General features: G+C 40.2%; 1 protein-coding gene across 5 annotated transcripts in view; it reads right to left on the reverse strand.

The window, feature by feature from the left end:
- The window catches only part of UTRN (utrophin), a 497,025-nt gene that overhangs the window by 260,461 nt on the left and 217,367 nt on the right, over nt 1-19,197 (reverse strand). For 3 of the 5 annotated variants that reach the window (XM_075267488.1, XM_075267486.1, XM_075267487.1), the window contains one exon: nt 15,379-15,568. In XM_075267488.1, the coding sequence (XP_075123589.1) occupies nt 15,379-15,568 (190 nt within the window). Of the gene's footprint in view, nt 1-7,171; nt 8,085-15,378; nt 15,569-19,197 lie in introns of those variants that run through there. The other 2 variants (XM_075267490.1, XM_075267489.1) reach the window with 1 other exon arrangement.

Below are 19,197 nucleotides of genomic sequence, written 5' to 3' on the forward strand. Positions count from 1 at the left end.
AGTGAGTTTTGTGCATCTCCAAAAATGGAAAGTGTCATGGATGCGTAGTCTCTGGCATTGCACAATGGTGCCATCTGCTGGCCACTGACTACATTACATAGAAAGTCAGCTGAAAAAACATGCCCAGTCACCCATGACATGCCTGTTTTAGTACATACTTCAGAAAATAATGAACCTGGATAATACTCCGATAGCTCTGCATTGTACCGTTCCTCTGTTTTTGCTTCTAGAAATTTAGGAATAAACTGACAACTGGGTCAAAGAGATGTGTCCCTGTTCAGCGTGACACAATCTTCGCCAATCGGACAGTATCACAGTATACGGAGACAGGTCCCAAACTGGTGAAGCCCACTTGTCAATTTATTCTTAGATTACTCAAAGAAATAACTGAGGAACAGCCAAGTTATAAGAGAAGGCGCTCCAGAATTGTCATTTACTGAAACAGACGCTGACCCAGATTTACACTGGTGTAGACGTGCTGCATTTCTGTCGCATCTAGTTTTGACTTTCTAGACATGGGGGTGTGACTTAAATGTACCACAATGCGCCAACAATTGTGTCCGCAGTGTTCTATCTTATGGCTATAAGTAAGCCAATTAGACAGGGAAAAGTTATGGTGCATTTTCAGACACTAACTATTAGCAAATCTGTTCCATGCCAAGAGATGTGACAAGTCCTCTTTAAGCTAGCTAACTTTGTCCACCACATGACTCTCAGAACTCTTAATAGGACATGACACGCCATATGTTCTTGTAGCATTACAAGCTAGTGGTGGAGCAAGGACGGACAACTTCTTCTTGCCCAATAGATTGCAACTTTAGGGGCAAGGGTGACAATAAGTGTCAAGGAAGCCAGCAGATCTTTCCACTTAAAGGGGTTGTCCCATGAAAAGCATTCTATCTATACTGCTAGTTTATGTGGATTTAAGACTTTTCCAAAATACATTGCTTTATCAAAACTGCTTTGTTTGGCAGCTATCTTAATTTATTCACTTCATTGTTGACACTGCGTTTCTATGGCCACTGGGCTTATCTGCTCATTTCCCAAGTGATGTAGCTGCCTGCTCTCAGAGGGGAGGGAGGGGCTGACAAGCAATGGAGCACCTCAGATAGGGGAGGGGGAGGGGAGAGCTCCGGGATTTCTGTGCTGTCAATCTTCAGCTTTTCCACTTATCAGCCTGTTTAATTGAATTTGGCTGATAAGGACTGAGATAAGGAGACCTCTGTATGTAATGCAAGATGACTCAAATCCAGCTCTGCTACATCAGTTTCCACATCAGCTTTATACTGTGGTAATGCATTTACAACCAATCCCTCATTACTGACTGCAAACATAGCAGATAGCAGAGCAAGTGAAACCCCGCCCACCAATGTGCCGAGAAATCCAGGAAGTGAAGAGATCACAGAGCCTGCAGGCTGCAGAACAAGAGTTATGGGAATACCCCTTTAATATCAGCACATTTAACTTTATATCTAAACCAGGTATATACATGTAGTATACAAGGCATGGTGTTATGAGCAAACTCCAGTTCCAATGTTATCTGAAGACGAGACACAAATGTTATGATATCACAATAGCTCTGCTACACCGAACTCCTACTCTGCTATATATAGCAGCATTATAATAATGATACAAGGCAGACGAATGTTTGTAATAGCTAATACAGAGCATATGTCATTCCCAAGAAAATCTGTTCACTGTGGATCTCTTACATAGTAACTACATTATTTTTTTTGTTGTTGAGAAAAGCTAATAAATGACAGACATAATCGTGAGACGCATTTATCAGTTTCCGTAGATCACACCAAATGCAAGTATAACGCGGGGATTTGAGGCACTTAGCCAAGAAATGGACACTTGGCCAAGGCAATGTGACAATGATAGGAAGACTGTATATTAGATATGTGATAGTCATTAGATGAGATGTTTCCTCATGCCATCTCCAGATCTTAGCAGGAGCTAATGGAGACGTTCGGTTGGCAGTAAACGTCCATTTGGATTTTCACACAATTTTATTTTATTACAGCTCCGACATTGGAATTAAAGCCATTTCCTCCAACTTTGTGTGAAAAACTGTATTCAGGGTCCTCAGAACACAAGGCAGATTTATTAAAAATATACTGGAGTGGCAGCCTTGGCAGATGCTAGTAATAAAATATTCTAGTATAGCTTTTCTCTTTATTTTGTCACAACTCCTGGCTTTGGACAACTTTTTAGATAGATATTGGAAAAGTTGTTAAATTCATTAAATCTGTTCCATTTAGTCCATACGTGGTTGTCCTGGCAGTATGTATATGAGCCATAAAAAAGGAGTTTTCTGGGCTTTTGATATTGATGATCTATCCTTTGGATAATTGACAATTCAACAATCGGCGCCCCCAGCTATCAGCTGTTCACAGCACTGCCAGCACTAGGAACTATACAGTGGACGAAGCAAACAGACAGCTCCATCCACTGTGTAGTGTCTATGGGTTACTGCAGATCACCACAGTAGCGTCTGTGCTCGGTATCAGACCACCACTGATCTGGATATCTAAATCCCTAAAATATTAGTAGAAGAACTACTGCTGTCACATTAGGCAGTCTAAGGGTTTAAGAGTCTTTAAGAGTATGTTCATGGATTATATTATTGGGTTATTAAGGGAAAGAATGGCGTGGAACTCCAAGGACTTAAGAGCCTCGGACTCAGAAAGTGATGCTCAAATAGAAGAAAACCTCTGAATTCCTCAACCAAGGGACTGCATCTGTAGATGAAACTGGCAGTAGGCAGAGAGAACAGCGCTAGGTAATGTGTCTACTATAGCTAGAGAACAGTGTTATCATAGCGCCATTCTGCAGAGACAGTCACGTTCCCTAAGTGGTCACATTTCTTAAAGAGGACCTTTCACCATTTTGCCCACAGGCAGTTCTATATACTGCCGGAAAGCTGACATTGCGCTGAGTTCAGCGCACTGTCGGCTTTCCGATCTGGGCCCGGTGTGAAGAGCTTACGGTCCGGTACCGTAGCCCTTCTATGGTCAGAAGGGCGTTTCTGACACTCAGTCAGAGACGTCCTTCTTCACAGCACAGCCAATCGCGCTGTGCTGTGAGAGCCGGGAGGAACGCCCCCTCCCTCTGCTCGCAGTACTCGTCCATAGACGAGCATTATCAGGGAGGGAGGGGGCGTTCCTCCCGGCTCTCACAGCACAGCGCGATTTGCTGTGCTGTGAAGAAGGACGTCTCTGGCTAACAGTCAGAAACGCCCTTCTGACCATATTATCCCTTTAAAACACACTGGTGGTGGGGAAGACTAGAAGCAGAACCTCTAACAGCATGGAAATAGGGACCTTCAGTATCTAAAGGGGCTACCAGGGGTTTAATTTGAAGGGGTGCAGAGGGGTCCAGGAATCTTAGAAGACCAATAAAATGACTTTATCCAATACGAGGAGATCAGTACTATAAACAATATGTTGTAGTTTGGGGTTGTATAGTACAGGTTTTGCATTGGTGCCCAGGAGCTTCACTCTCTCTGGCAGTTACCCAAAGTAGACAAAGTCACAAAACATAAGAGTTCCTTAACACTTGGAGGAATATATGCAAAACAATCTGCTACATGTGAAGACACCTTAATAGACAAAGGGAAGACATATATACAGAAAATATGCTCATTTTACAAGTTTTCCAATCCTACCAGCATTACTATACAAAAATAACTAGTCTGACTTGACCATATTAACACTGTTCATAGCGATAGATGGCTTTTGGTTCTTCGGATGTTGCAAGACGACAGCTCCAAGCATACAAGATGGGACGATTAGACGATTCATGTAGACGTCTAAAATTACAATGGAGACTGTTTTCATAAAGTTATTTGCAGTTTAAGAGAACCGGTCAAGTAGAATATTAAGGGCTAGTTCACACAGGGCACGAGCCCGCATATTTTGGTCCTGATTGTGAGGCGGGAATAGGACTAAAATGTGACTGTCGCGGCCTCCAACAGTCAAGGCTTCCCGCCCCGGAGTAGGCCCAATTGAATGCGCCTAGTCCGAAGGGTGCTGTTGCGAGGCGGACGCCAGGGCTGAATCAGCTGCGGAATCCGCCTGAAGAAAGGGCAGCTTGCTTCTTTTTTCCGTGAGCCGGAACATACAGCTCACGGAAAAAGGAAGCAAGCGGTCTACATAGACCTCTATTGTGAGGGGGCGGATTCTGAGGTGGATTTGGCGTCAAAATTCGCCCCCTCTTGTGCCGTGTGAACGAGCCCTAAGTCACCTTCTCATGTATAAAAACATTTTGGAAAAGACTGCTGGAGTCATGACTGTGAGAGCACTTCTCTCACCTCTAAGTTACAGGTTTTCTTCAGGATCTTCAAAATCACTTGTACAAGCGTGGAGCTTTGGTATATCCATTGCACTTTGCAGATTATCACATTGTCATGCACATGTAATATACACAGGTAGTGACAGTGTATAAATCACATTTCTCCTTGCTCGTGTGATAGTCAGATGCAAACCACAGCTCAACTTTCCATTACCCAGGGCTTAGATTCATATCACTGCTCTGGCTCTGTATGAACATATTTTGGTCAGGGTAGAGTTGCTTCTGGCACCAGCCAACATGGCCTCCATTAGTGAGAGCTCCATCATCTGTGACTTTTCACTGCCCTTTCACTAAAGTTCCATGTGAAGATGTGAGGACCCTTCCAACTCCACTGGATTCTCCTCACTAACACCCCATTCTGCTTAGCGGCACATTATATATATATATATATATATATATATATATATATATATATATATATATATATATATATAATAAGTTACTTTTTATGATCTTTCCCTAATGAATGGAATAGGTTATGTCAGAAACTTACCGTGCAGGTGTAGGGGCATGTAGTGTTCAGGTTCCTCCATGTAAGTCATAAAATAATTTGCATGATATTTGCATATTATAAAACGAGCTTAGTGTACTGATAAACAATCTATTTAGCTTGCACGACAACTTTAATGAGGAAGAAGCGAGAGCAAATAAACAAAGACAGGAATTAATTAGCATTTCATGGGAGCGCATTGGAAGGTATACCTATGAATTTATATGGAATCCAATAAAGCGGTGTTCATTATTTATGATGCGGACGACAGACTGATAGCTATAGACATGCAGATTACCAATTACATACATATTGCTAGAATTAGAAGACTTCAGCGCAGGGCATGAGAAGAGATTTAGTTTGTTGTATATCTGTATTTTACTATCTGGACCAGACAGAGTAGCCTGTTGGCACCCCTGGGGCACCCCGCAATCTGGGCGTATACCCCTCCAGCTATGCACTAAATAATAGACTAGGTGCACAATAGACGGTGTAGGAGCCAGGGACGTCCTGGTTACAGTACAACAACTATCTGGATTACCATGAGGAATCAGAGCAGCTCTTCTAGTAAATAAGAGATGTTGTTTGCGTCTACATCACAAGCAGACCCCAGAGAAGCCCCCCACCGGGCAGCTCACACTATTCGAGGAAGACGCTTTTCTGCTTCATACCCATCACCCTAGTAACGTGAAAATAAAAGTTTCATGCTCACATAAGCAGCAATCTCAACGGATCGATAAAAAAAAACAACCAATCACCTCAGCAGGGAGGAAAGCACTCAACATGTGGAAGTAACACATAAAACGCATCAATAATTCTCAATGTATTCCTCCCGGGAGGGTCTTAAGGAGCCCATACACAATAAACAAAAAGTTGAGGAAAATGGATATTTCCAGCCATAATGAACAATCGCCAGGTGAAGTTTAACAACAAACAATGGATTTAGCCAACTAAAGACACAATGTCATCCTATGGAAAGGAGTCAGCCATGTTTGAAATTGTTGTCCAATAGTCTGACCAAAGATCTTTTATCCTTTCTAGAAATAACTCGTCCTTCGCTCACTGCCAATGAATAATGACCAGTCTGAACGACTGTAACAACCAATATGGAGTAAATGTATGGGTGGAATGGACGTTCACCAGTTGGCTGTTCATCTACTTTGGCCATCTTTGACCATGTGACCCATCAATGCCTCCTACAGGAATTCACTACCATAGAGCCCAATCTATTACCTCTCATGGGGGAATTGGAATCTGCCTAAGGGACTTTTTGCCTTCTTCTGGATCAGCTTGGTAGGTTTGTAGGTTGGACTTAATGGACTGGTGTTTTACCCATACTTAATAACTATTAAATTAACTCAGCTCTGTATACAAGTTTAAGCCCTACAGTCACAAAGAGCAGAAACAAAGTAACAGATATATCTGCCATGGTATATAGCTGCAAATCTATATACAAATCTACAACAAAGTACTATCTACACAATGGCAGCTGCATAAACTTCTATACATTGTGCTATTACTAGATAATAAGGCACCATTCTAAGCAGATAAAAAAACATCTTATGTAAGCATTCAATACATTACAATGCAATAAGACAACTCAAACACATTTAGATCTATAGTGTATATGGAATCATCCATCCAACGACTGTATAATGCCATTGTAGAAAAGTTCATGTGCATATGCATGAGTCACATACGTATGGCCCTCAAGACCTAAATATAGCTCTGATTTCCATAAAGAATCAATCATAACCAAGGCGCTTCATTATGTTAAATTGAGCTGGGAATATATTCTGCCTATATAGGACATAAACTTACATCAATGATTTAAAGAAACAAGCAAGAAACTTTCCCAAATTCTTAAAATAAGTAAGCAGCAGTCAGTAAGTCAATATCAAGTAGTATATGGCAGGACATAGGCTATCTGGTAATGGGAAGTAATGTCTACAGAGACCCCCAACCTATATGACATACTGCTGACAGACTATACACCAATATATGTATAGATTTGTATTTGTCCATCTATATGTGTGGCCAGTATATGTGATCTGTATAACACAAAATGAACATTTACAGGACAAAAAAAAAAATTGCAACACTCACTGAAATAAGATAATGTAGCAGATATCTAAATGAAGTCCTATGTAAAGTCGGTGGTGTTACAATGACTCTGCAAACTTGACTCTGTTGCATGTGATAAGTCATCTGTAAGCAATCCATACAGTAGACACTAACATATAATCGATGACGTTACTCACAAGTTTGTCACTTGTTCCAACAGGGGGGTCATAGTAAAATGGCCACCCCCTCCAACTAACTTACCTTGCACAGTTTCTGGTACCTTGGAGAAGAGACTGCCATCCTTTGCAAGTGATGCAACAAAACAACAACTTTCTGCAGAGATGTTCTCACCACAGCCATCATTTTAAGTTTGCAACACTTCTGGAGGCACCTCAGAATTTGCATTATAAATGAAAAGCGGCAATCATTCCCTCATGGTCACTGGACAACCATTTGCCAGCTGTCTGAGCATGCTCGCTTCCAAATGGATAAAAAAAAATTGCTTTAAGGAGACCAAAGCCCACACTGCTTGAAAAGACAGAAGCGGATTGCATCTCCTAAGTTTAATTTCCTGGAATCAAATCCTTACAAGCCAGCTCCGGAAAAAGCATCTAGTGCAAAGAGCTGAGGCAAGGCTGCCTCTTCCAAACGCTCGCTTATCCTTGTGCAACCCATTCAATAGGATGTGACTTTAAGAATGGAAACATTAGGACTGCTGCTATACGTTGAGGAGTCCCCGGTGCAAAGATGACGGCTCTACGATTGGAGTTAATTCCGTGCTGAGGCTTTGGACTCAAGGGCAGAGACAAGAAGAGAGGCTTGCACCCTTCTACTGAAAGATGTGCTCTCTCCCTCAGCTAGCCTCTGACTGAATGCAGCTCCACATGAGTGAATAACAGGCTGCTAGGAATCGACAGAGGAGCCCTGAGACATAGCCGGACTAATTCCATCAGCCATACGTTAGCTTGTAATGAATCACATGCAGCCCCAAGACAGGAGGTGCCCAATACAATGCACACAATACAAGACACACACTAGGGGTAAGACTCCAGCTTTCCGTTAGTGTCACACTTTAGATTATTTATCCCCATCTGTCACCTTACTTGACACCCTGCCAACAGCTACTTAAAGGTGTTTTATAGATAGTGGTTACTGATCAGTGTAGAGAATTGAAGATTTCTTGTAGAGAAAAGCAGAGAGACTTAGCAGTGCATTAAGAACATGATAACATGATAGATAGATGTGTATATATATATATATATATATATATATATATATATATATATGTCACTACAGAACGTCAGCTCTGTTCATGACAGCGGACCTTAAAGGAACAGTTCCCTTAGATGGTTGCTCAGCATTCATCACATCAGACGTCAGGACATCAGTAAGAGATGTAGCCAGGGAGTATACATGATGGCGTTCAGGCAACCAGCTAGGAATCGCATGTAGGTGCCCAGGCTCAGCTCTGAGGTCATGTGTAGCATACTTATATCCATAATGGCCATAATGTTATAAAAATGGAAAAAACTGAAACCATTCATGTATGGAAATGTGTCTGGAGATTAATAAGACTCCACACACCTAAATGGTGGTCTTTCCCTATGGAGTGACGATATCCCCCCAACCCTGGAGATTAGTAGTTATAGTAGGTTTCTGAAGCTTGGGAGGGTAATAGTGGGAAGTGCCCCAGATGCGGGTACAAGTGGGGGTACCAACAAGATACGCTTCATCCAGGTGAATTTCTGACCCAAAGAAAAGTCACGTCATGGGTGGGGATATTTTCTGGTTATCAGTTATCATCCCTAATATCTCCCCTTACAATGAACATAGAATAAAATATTATTAAAGATAAGCGTCAAAGAAAAACCTCAGATGTCACGTAACACAAACGTGGAAAATTCCAGCCAGTCCAAACCTTGTTTCTACCAATTTCCATGGATTTGGAAACTTTCCAGTAAACCCCTAATGGGTCACTAAAACAAATGTAATGTCCACATCCAGCTTTGTACTACAGTCAGCCTCTTTTCAGCAACAGATTGCCATCTCCTACAATACACGGCTTTTTTAAGATCACCATCCTGACAGATCTATTTTTACTAAAACAAATCTGCAGCACGTTTCCTTATAACTATGCATTGAATTGTCCCTCCGTTATCCTTCCTGGAAAAGTATGAATAAAGTGACAACAGGGTGTTGGTGTGTCCCAACGCAATCTGATACCGTCCAATCAGAGGTGGCAATGACTGGTATGGAAATAACTCTGACAAGGAGAATTGTAACAACCTGACGATATATTTATAACTAGTCAGGAGGAATTACAGAGGAATAGCAAAATGCAAAGCTATAAGAGAAGATGATTCTAAATTGTTATTTCATGGGGTATGCATGTATTTACTAAAACACACACACGTAAGGAGAGGTAACAGGTAAATCTAAGCGTAATAAGGGCCCCCTATAGCTCATAATAATGTTACACTACACCCATCCCATGCTGCCGCCTGTATTACACCTTCAGGATACAAAATCCATCAATTCTATCATTCGGTTTCTGCGCCCAGTGTGCACAGGCTTTACCCAAACCAGCCTTGTTCTTTCACGCCAATGTTTAGGGCACCTCTTAACGCTTTATTAATGCAAACAATGTGTATGAAATCTTTAGTGGTTAATAGAACCTGTCATATCACTTTCTTATGCTGTCAACATTAGATTCATGATCCCAATTCCTAAAGAACAGCGCCACCTACTGGACGAGAAAGAACATTAAAACATCCAAAATCAAATAAAATATTTTTTTCTACTGTATTACAAGGGTGGCAATGGCTGACTAAGAGCGGTGGAGCAGGAACCTGGATTTTATAGAATCAGTAAAAAAAAAAAAAAAAGAAGTAAACATATTAGGAATATTAATGTAACAGAAACATTTGCTTTTCAATCTCTTTGCAGAGACCCAGACAATACAATAAGCTTGGGAAGAAACAGAGTAATTTATCTGGGCTATTACACAAAGCCCAGCCATGTTTCTATTGATCGGAAGCCATGCCTAGCCGGGTGACTAATTCACCTTAACCTTGGCGCTTTTTTTTTTTCGCTCCGGGCACATTTAGAAGAGGTTTGTAAAGACCTGCATCAATTCTGGCATTTGTCGAGTATTAGGTACGCTTTGGAAATCCACAAAGCATTTCATTTATAGACCTAGAATTTGGAATGATCTATTGAGTTTTTTTAACAATGGAAAACCTTGGATTCTGAGAGCAATGAGTTAAGGAAGAATTACTCAGAAAGCATCCAAGTAATGAAGCCTTGCCAGGGAAAAGAAAACGGCAAATGCTCTCAAGTTAATAAGATTGGACAAGGGACAGCTAAGCCATCAGTACACTCAAAATTAAGGCAACATCGCTTCAGCGTAACTAAACATGATATTTCCAGCCAAAAGCCGGGGAATATCTGTGAATTACAGAAATATCTATGTCAGTGGGTGGCCACAATACCTGGGTGTGTATGTAAATCATCACAACCCTTATTGCTTTCACTTATAAATACATCTCCAGATAGGAAGGAAACCAAAATGAATGCCCCAGGGAAAGAACTATTCCTGAACCATATTGTCAGATCGTCCACGGTGCCCATAAGGATAATATACTAGCACACTCCTCAAGTTACTCATTGCCTCAGTAATTTATTGGGGTTTTCTGAGCTAAAAATACCAATAACCTGTCCTAAACATAGCTCATCAATATCAGATCGGTGGTGGTCCGACACCTGACAACCTTACCGATCAGCAGATGACAATGGAGCAGGAAGACGACAGCTCTGCTCTCTGCAAGTCACTGCAGCTTAGCTCCTATTCATGTGAATTTGAGTTAATCTGCAGTAACCTGGTCTGGCCACTGCATGGAGAACGGAGCTGTCTGCTTCCTGTTCCATTTAAAAGTGCCTAAAACTTTCCTGTGTTGTGTGCAAACTAGCATTTAAGAATCCACTGTGCATTGCAGGCATAGGAAGACTCCAGCATATATGAAATCCTACTTGTTCACCATGATATAGTATATACCATACTGAGAAGGTACAAAAACAGACACCACGGAGCGCTAATAGTGTAATACAGTATGAACAGAACAAATATGACAGATAGCTAGCTATTGGCTGCTCAACTTTTAAAGTTGTGGCAAGTCCACAACCACTCTTTAGGCCCGTTTCCCAATGGACCTCTCAAAGCAGCTGGCAACCTCAGGAACGTAGCACCAGAATCATCCAGGAGATAGCAAAAAATGAGGCAATGGAGCTTTGGTCCAACTTGAATAAATATTACAAATAGGTGTAACACACAACGCGTTTCAGGTAAGATCCTTTGTCAAGTTGATGCACACTTGTGAAAAGGTTTTACCCAAAACGCGTTGTGTGAATAAATCTTTATTCAAGTTGGCCCAGCGCTCCATCGCCTCATTTTTTGCAATCTTCTGGATAGTATATACCATACCTTAAAATATAGTATCCTCCCCTGTTCCCATGCAATTCGTAGTTGTACCACTTCCTTCTCCAGATCAATACCATATGGGTCAGAAGAAGGAGGCAGTACACCTCCAAAAGAAGTTACTGCTAATAAAAGAGAATAAGTCAATACTCCAGTGGCCACCCTTTACTTGATACTGACCATGTATTGTGATGCCGCAGAATTGGGCTCCTTATGATCCTTCCATGGTACCAAGACACCTGTATGATTACAGACGGCTGTAGCATCAGCCAGATGGAGCAATCCTGATAACTGAAAGCTATTGCTATTTCAGCGATTATCTAATCTACCCATGATGAGTCTAGCAAACTCGTGTTTGTAGCAGTGCGGAAAGCCCTACATAAAGCACATTAAAGTGGATCATTTCAATAGAAGTAGCTCTCTCATTGCATACAATAAAATTGCTCTACTTTCTTCTAAGCTATAACAATCATAAAAATACTGCATTGATATTTTAATGCCAAAGCCGCTATATGTGCAAATTAAAAGTAGTTATACTTGTATAGCTATATTAGCAATACTACTATATCCATACTATTGCTAGGATACTGAGCTTATAACACTGCTTCAATGGGCCCCCGAAATTTAGTTAATGGTGCTGAACTTTGCATAGATAATGGATATTGGGAGCAAATAGAGCAGAGAAACTTGTGGGCATTCAGATTCTCAAAGGCTGCCATGTCAGTAGACACAGGGATTGTACAATATTATGTGACTGCTGATCCATAGACAGACTACAGGCTGACAACAACAGCAGCCAGCACTGCACCAGGGGTGGCAGGGTATGGAAGAATTATTCTTCTAAGGTGTTCAGCAAGCTTATTATTCTAATACTATATTAAAAGGTGTATTATGCCAGGGCTTAAGTATTGCATGCTACCATCTTAGGTGTCTGGTGGCACTGCTACGTATATTACATACATGTCCTAATATATACTATATATGGTACTATGCCATACATAAGTGCTGTATATACTATAACGTACCATACATACTATAAATAAGCCTAGGTCGTCCTCTGTATTATACTAGGTATACATTATATCTTTACCATACAGGTATGTACTCTATTTAGCATACACATATATACTATATAATTAGCATACAGGTATATATTATATATTTAGCACACAGGTATAGACAAGTATATGCTCTATAACTGCCATACAAGTATATGCTCTATAATTGGCATGCAGATATACGTTATAATTAGCATACAAGTATATACTCTATATACTCTATAATTAGCATACAGATATACACTCTATAATTGCATGCAGATATACATTACACAATTAGCATTCAGTTATATAATCTATATTTAGCATACAAGTATATACTATAATTAGCATACAGGTATATATTATATATTTAGCATAGAGGTATACATTCTATAATTAGCATATACTCTATATACTCTATGATTAGCATACAGGTATATACTCTATAATTGGCATACAGATACACATTATATAATTAGCATGCAGGTATATAATCTATAATTAGCATACAGGTAAAATGCTGAAGATACAAATTAGTCAATGCAGGGTGTCCCCAGGGGTGCAGTCCTCCACCTGACCATGAGACATTAGATAATTAACATTGCTTTAATGTCAAGATTCATTAGCAATGATGCTGTTTACTGCGCGGATTTCAATCATTAGCTGTCACCACTAGTGCGAGTTTAGACAGATTCTACATACCCATCAAATGTGACAAAGTAACACCGGCTAGTTCTATACAGAACGCAGAGGTAAATCTACGTACCAGAAAATTAAGGAATGAAGTGTGAATAATATTCAATGATTCTGACAATATTAATATCATTTGGGATAATTTTTCAAGCTGGAAAATGACACGTTTCAACATTTACTAAGGTAATTTCTTCTTACTGAGTATAGTCGCTATCTATCTATCTATCTATCTATCTATCTATCTATCTATCTATCTATCTATCTATCTATCTATCCATCCATCCATCCATCCATCCATCCATCCATCCATCCATCCATCTATCCATCCATCACGACTTGGCTCTTGTCAGTGCCGCTCAGACTCTTGCGCTTGCTCATTTCTCCTGCTTCCAATTAACTCCAAGAAGTGACTGTTCACCAACTGCTTAATACATCCCACCTTATGACAGTTGCCAGTGTAATGAGATAACCATCACTTTCCCTGTCAATGGATTTAATGTCATGGCAGATGGATGTATTATACTGTATGTGCGTGTATACAAATATATGATGGTGTTAGTCTATTAATCTCAGAACTAATGGTCCACATCAGAAGCCAAACAGTGTTAAAAAAAAACAACTCAGGGCCAGATTGCTAAAACTATTGCCCCATGGTCTGGGAAGAAATATTTCTTTGCATTTTTTTTTTCAAGACCCTGTTCAGATACGCGCCGTCTCTGGGTAACTTGGCAGTGTTTATGTGACATTTCTACCCCTTTCACATGAAAAAGGGTAAATTTAGTAAAGAAAGAATACCAAAAAGGATATTGTTAGCTATTCACTATGGCAGCATGTAATAGAACTATAGGCAGTTATCATGGCAACTGATAAGTGCCCTCCAATGACGTTCTGTAAGGCAGCATCCGCCCTCTTTAGAGCACGGTGGCTCAGTGGTTAGCACTGCAACCTTGCAGCGCTGGAGTCCTAGGTTCAAATCCTGCCAAGGGCAACATCGGCAAGGAGTTTGTATGTTCTTCCCGTGTTTGCGTGGGTTTCCTCTGGGTACTCCGGTTTCCTCCCACACCCCAAAGACATACTGATAGGGAATGTAGATTGTGAGCCCTATATGGGACAGTGACTGACAATATCTGTAAAGCGCTGCGGAATATGATGGCGCTATATAAGTAAGCGTAATAAATAAATAAATTTAGATACTGTGGATCTAAGGGTTTAACAACCATGGTGCCAGCACGGTTTGCGGTGTGGGGTCTGCCTTGTATGGGGAAGTCTCAGATCAACTCTCTATACAGTCCCTCGCAACTAATGACGTACATATACGTCATTGATTGTTAAGGGGTTAAGCTGTAATACCGTACACAACCTGGAGGTAGGGGCGGCGCTGTTTCTGGAAGAAAGCAGCAATGTTTTTCTAATGATGTACAAGCCTTTTAATTATTACATAATCTAAAAGATTAAATAAAATTAAGTAACAGTAATTAAACCAGATATGCATCGGCAGAAGTCTCACAGTTGTTTCCGTCTAACAACATTGTGGCGCTGCCATTCTAGCCGACATATCAGAAAATATTCTACCATATATCAGTCACTTCATCCATAGATCAGAATGTATGAAATATCACATGGCCTATTTATCAGCCTACTCATAAGATGCGACATGAAGACAAAGACCTCAGCGATAGGATTCTTCCATGACAACAGATGAGAAATTGCCTTTTTTTTTTAATGTAGTCTAATGCAAGGCGATGATTCCTGCGCCATCAGAATTACCCAAATTAACATTGAAGACATCAAAGCAATGCACGGCGCATTTCTCCAACAAACACAAGTGCTGGCAGAAAGATATTGATCAGTATTTTACCACCCGCGACATCATCTTCACAAGGTGAAAGAAACAGATTTTTTTCTATTATTATTGATAGCCATTGCTCTATATTTTGGTCCATCAGGATTCTTCAGCAGAAAACAAATGTAATATTTTCTGACACGTATTGATTCTTCTCCCCGAGGATATCCACAGAAGGCATAATGCAAGAAACCTATGTTTCATAGCCAAATCTCTGTCACATGTATCAGAATTGAATCATTCTAGTAATAGATTGATATGGATTGCAAATGAAAGGGGATCTAGAATAATACAATAGAGGGATCACTTGTCCATAAAAATCTCTAAAACATTTGCCACTGAGATAGGAAGCTAAATCCACCAGATGAAGTTGAACAAAAACAAGAGAACGGTCTCCAACCCTAATGGACGGCCTTACCTGGAGCTGCATTTTGAGCTGCCGTAAGCGACTGACATCTTGCTGGACACCCTCACGTTGTGATGCATCCGTGAGAACATTCACAGTCGTCTCGGCTTCCTGGATCCACTTCATGAAGTTCTCATGATCTTTCACCAAGACCTGGAAATTCTTTAGCTCCTTCTCCAGCATGCTCTGTCGGTCGCCAACCCTAAAAGGCCAGAACCAACCAATTATATAAAATAAATAGAGACTGAAGAGAAGTTACAAGTTATCAGAATAAGAATGGGATAAAGAAATACACAATGTGATTGGATGTGTACTGGAAACAACTGATAAAAATATCCTGATATAAATAAAGTATATAGGAGTTTATTGCATCATGACTAGTTCAAAGAAGTTTCAGTTTGTAATACCATGCCTGACCACTTGGAGCGCTGGTAAAAGGACATTCACATGCTTTGCATCTGATTAAAAAAATCTGTATAGGAGGAGACAACGGTTACCCTCTCTCATAGGATTAAGATTAACCATTTGCTTAGGGACATTTGTGCCATGCGATATGGTGCCTGTTTGGTTAGACGTTAGACATATTTAAGTAACTTTTTAATATCTTGTTATTATGTGAATTGACTTTTGCTTTGTAATGTTTTTTTTTTTTTTTTTCTGTACGATTTGTACAGTGCTGCAGAATATCTTGGCCCCATATATACATAAAATTATTATTATTATTATTATTATTATTATTATTATTAATAATATTATTATAATTATTATTACTGTAGTATTATTATTATTGTAGTATTATTATTAATTATTATTATTATTACATTATTATTATTATTATTATTATTATTATTATTATTATTATTATTATTATTATTATTTTAAGCACTATCACACTCCAGTAGGTGACTCACATAAAAATAGAAAAAACATCAAGAAAATTTGTTGTGAATAATGGTATTGTTGCCTCCAGTACACCTAACCTCAAAAATGCAGCAAATAATAAATTCCCCCCATATGCCTCAAAGGTTCTTGATGGTGTCCCTGTCAGAGAGAGATCTGCTTAGTCACCTTAAGAATTCCCAAACTTTTAATAGCCGAAAACTTTAGTAATAAATTAGAGTAGTATTTCCTTACATCCAGCAGATTTCCTGTCCAGTGAAGCGGCTGAAGGACAGTGCAGGCTGCCTCTCAGTATGGAATAGCTTGTAATGAAGAACAATAGTTTGTATTCAGGTCCACATGAAATGTGACAGATAATCATCATTATTCAATATTAACAGTTATACGTGTCAAGAAATCTGTGTTATATTATGGGCTTATTATACATTTAAAAGAGGACTTGTCAGCCCTGCTCTGGCATGTCTGGTCTAGAAAATAGCTGCATCATTATGAAATCATTTTTCTGGAGCATATTAACTTAGAAATCGGAATTATGTTATTCCTCTGGTATTCCTTCTAAAAATGTATGAATATAATGACAACTGGGTGTTACCAGTTAGAGTTATGCCCCTATATAGTTTAACACTAGTCCGGCCCCGGGGTCAATTGCATCCTTTGTTCAAATTTCCACTGGACGGCAGCGTCTGTCATAGAACCAAGAATATACATCCGCCAGCACTGCTGACAACAGCAGGCTCACACTGGCCCACTGGGGTACTGATGTATGCTCCAGTGGGCCCAATACCTTTAGAGGGTCCTAATCGACCCCATATATATATTTTTTTTTTTCACTAGGCAGTGAAGATGGGGTAACAGCCCCAATTAACTTACCTATCCTATCGTTTACCTAGCAGTAGATGGGTGTCGTGGAAAATCAATTACAGGGGTGGAGGAATAGGACAGTGTTAAAACAATACAAGACGAGCCTAAAGCAAGGAATAATAACTGAACACCCCACCTGCGCCGCAGGGCGTGAGCGGCGGCGGGCGGTGCAGAGGCATAAGCAGGCAGACACGTTACACTTTGTAAGATCATCTTTGATGTCACAGACTGGCTCACAGCCCTAGAGTCCTGCCTCCATTACATCACCTACCATACAGATTTCCAGCTTTCCTTTTTGCACTTGAGAAAGGGCCAGTGTAAGGCCCGAAACGCGTTGTGCTGTATGCTGTACTGTATATTATATAATAAATCGTTTGAGTTTGGATCCTGGTTCATCATCCTCTTCTGTACACCAGAGAGCACGGTTCTTCCATAACGGACCTCTGGTCCTTTATTCCTCTCCATTACCTCCCCGGTTCTCCAGTGACGGATTGAATTCAAGTGTTGTGACTGTTCACTGCTCTCTCTGTTTTCTATCTCTTACCGATGACTTGGGTCCTGAAGAGAGAAAAGGATGATTGCAGCATCCTCTTCCTTCTTCAGGACCCAAGGCACCCCCATGTGCCGCACGTTACGTCATTGTGACCTGATGTGAGGTGCACAAAGCTCATTGAAGGTTGAAGAGGAGGCCATGAGCAGTAGTGGTAAGTGAATGGAGACAGAGAGGGACCCAGGAGCAGACAGATAAGTAATGACAAAATACTGCTAAAAGGGGGAACAGTGAAGGGGCCACTTTATGGCCCATACAGTTACCCCTTCTCCATTCTCTCCCATACAGTAGCTACTTCACTGGTCCCCCATACTGTATAGGGACCAGTCATGGGGCCATTATATTATGTGGGGCAGTGATGGGGCTAAGTTTTGAGCCAGACTTGGCCTATTTATTGCAGTTGAGATCTCAGTATCACCCTACACTTTAGTGCAGGCAAGTTATTTGTTCAGTCTTCTGAGGTGAATAAACTCTAAAATCTCACTAAATTGATTTTGGTCTTCAAGTAATTAAAAATTGTTAAGATTTATTTGTCTTGTGTGTGAAGAAATGAAAAGTATTCCATTTGTAATAAAAAAATTCATAAAATAGTCTATTTGCATTTCCTGTTAATGGTTAAAAGAAAGTCAGGCTGAATGGTCGGCCCTACACATTTTCACGTCACGAAGGTTGGACACCCATGTCCAATTAATACTGCGAAGTGACGCTAGGTTCCCACTAGTGTTAGTGTTTCCATTCTTCTGGTCCACTTTGGGGCCCGAATTACAGAAACCCAATCCACTTCAAAAGCTGTTTCCGCTTGCAGGACTTTTCACTCTGCAGAAAGGGGGACGGAACGTAGATGTGACCGGAGCCTGAATTGTGTATTTATTTATGTATACATTTCTAGGAGGAATAACAGAGGAACGACACAATGTGCAGTTATAAGGAAAAATACTATAGAACTGTTATTTCATGTAGAATACATTTACCAAAATAAACATGTCAGTTTTCTTGACAAGTCCTCCTTAAACTGCCAAGTGTATAAGTGTTTCCAAGGAGGAATGAGTAATAAGCTGCTGACGCCTCTTTGAGTCTTTCTTCATATTGACCAACTATTATTAATAGACAATTCCCCTCCATTACCATTTCTTTTGGTAGTGCTGAGGACTATTTTCTATCACTAGCAGTATGCGCTCTATTTTCCTTCAATAGCATGTATACAGTGACAAGATACGAACAGTATATAACTTACCGTATATACTCGAGTATAAGCCGAATTTTTCAGCACAGTTGTTGTGCTGAAAAAGCCCCCCTCGGCTTATACTCGAGTCAAGCAAAAAAAAAAAAAAGTATTTTTTTTGGGGGGAGGGGGGGGGGGTCTATGACCAGCCGCAGTATCAATGTATAGAATCTCCCATAAAATAGTGAAAAAAAGAAGCTTTAAAAAATATATAATTAAAAAGGAAAGTAAATAAAAGTTCTAAATCCCTCCTTTCCCTAGAATACATAGAAAAGTAGGAAATTACTGTGAAACACAA

The sequence above is a fragment of the Leptodactylus fuscus genome, chromosome 3, assembly GCF_031893055.1.
Source record: "Leptodactylus fuscus isolate aLepFus1 chromosome 3, aLepFus1.hap2, whole genome shotgun sequence".
NCBI lineage: Eukaryota > Metazoa > Chordata > Amphibia > Anura > Leptodactylidae > Leptodactylus > Leptodactylus fuscus.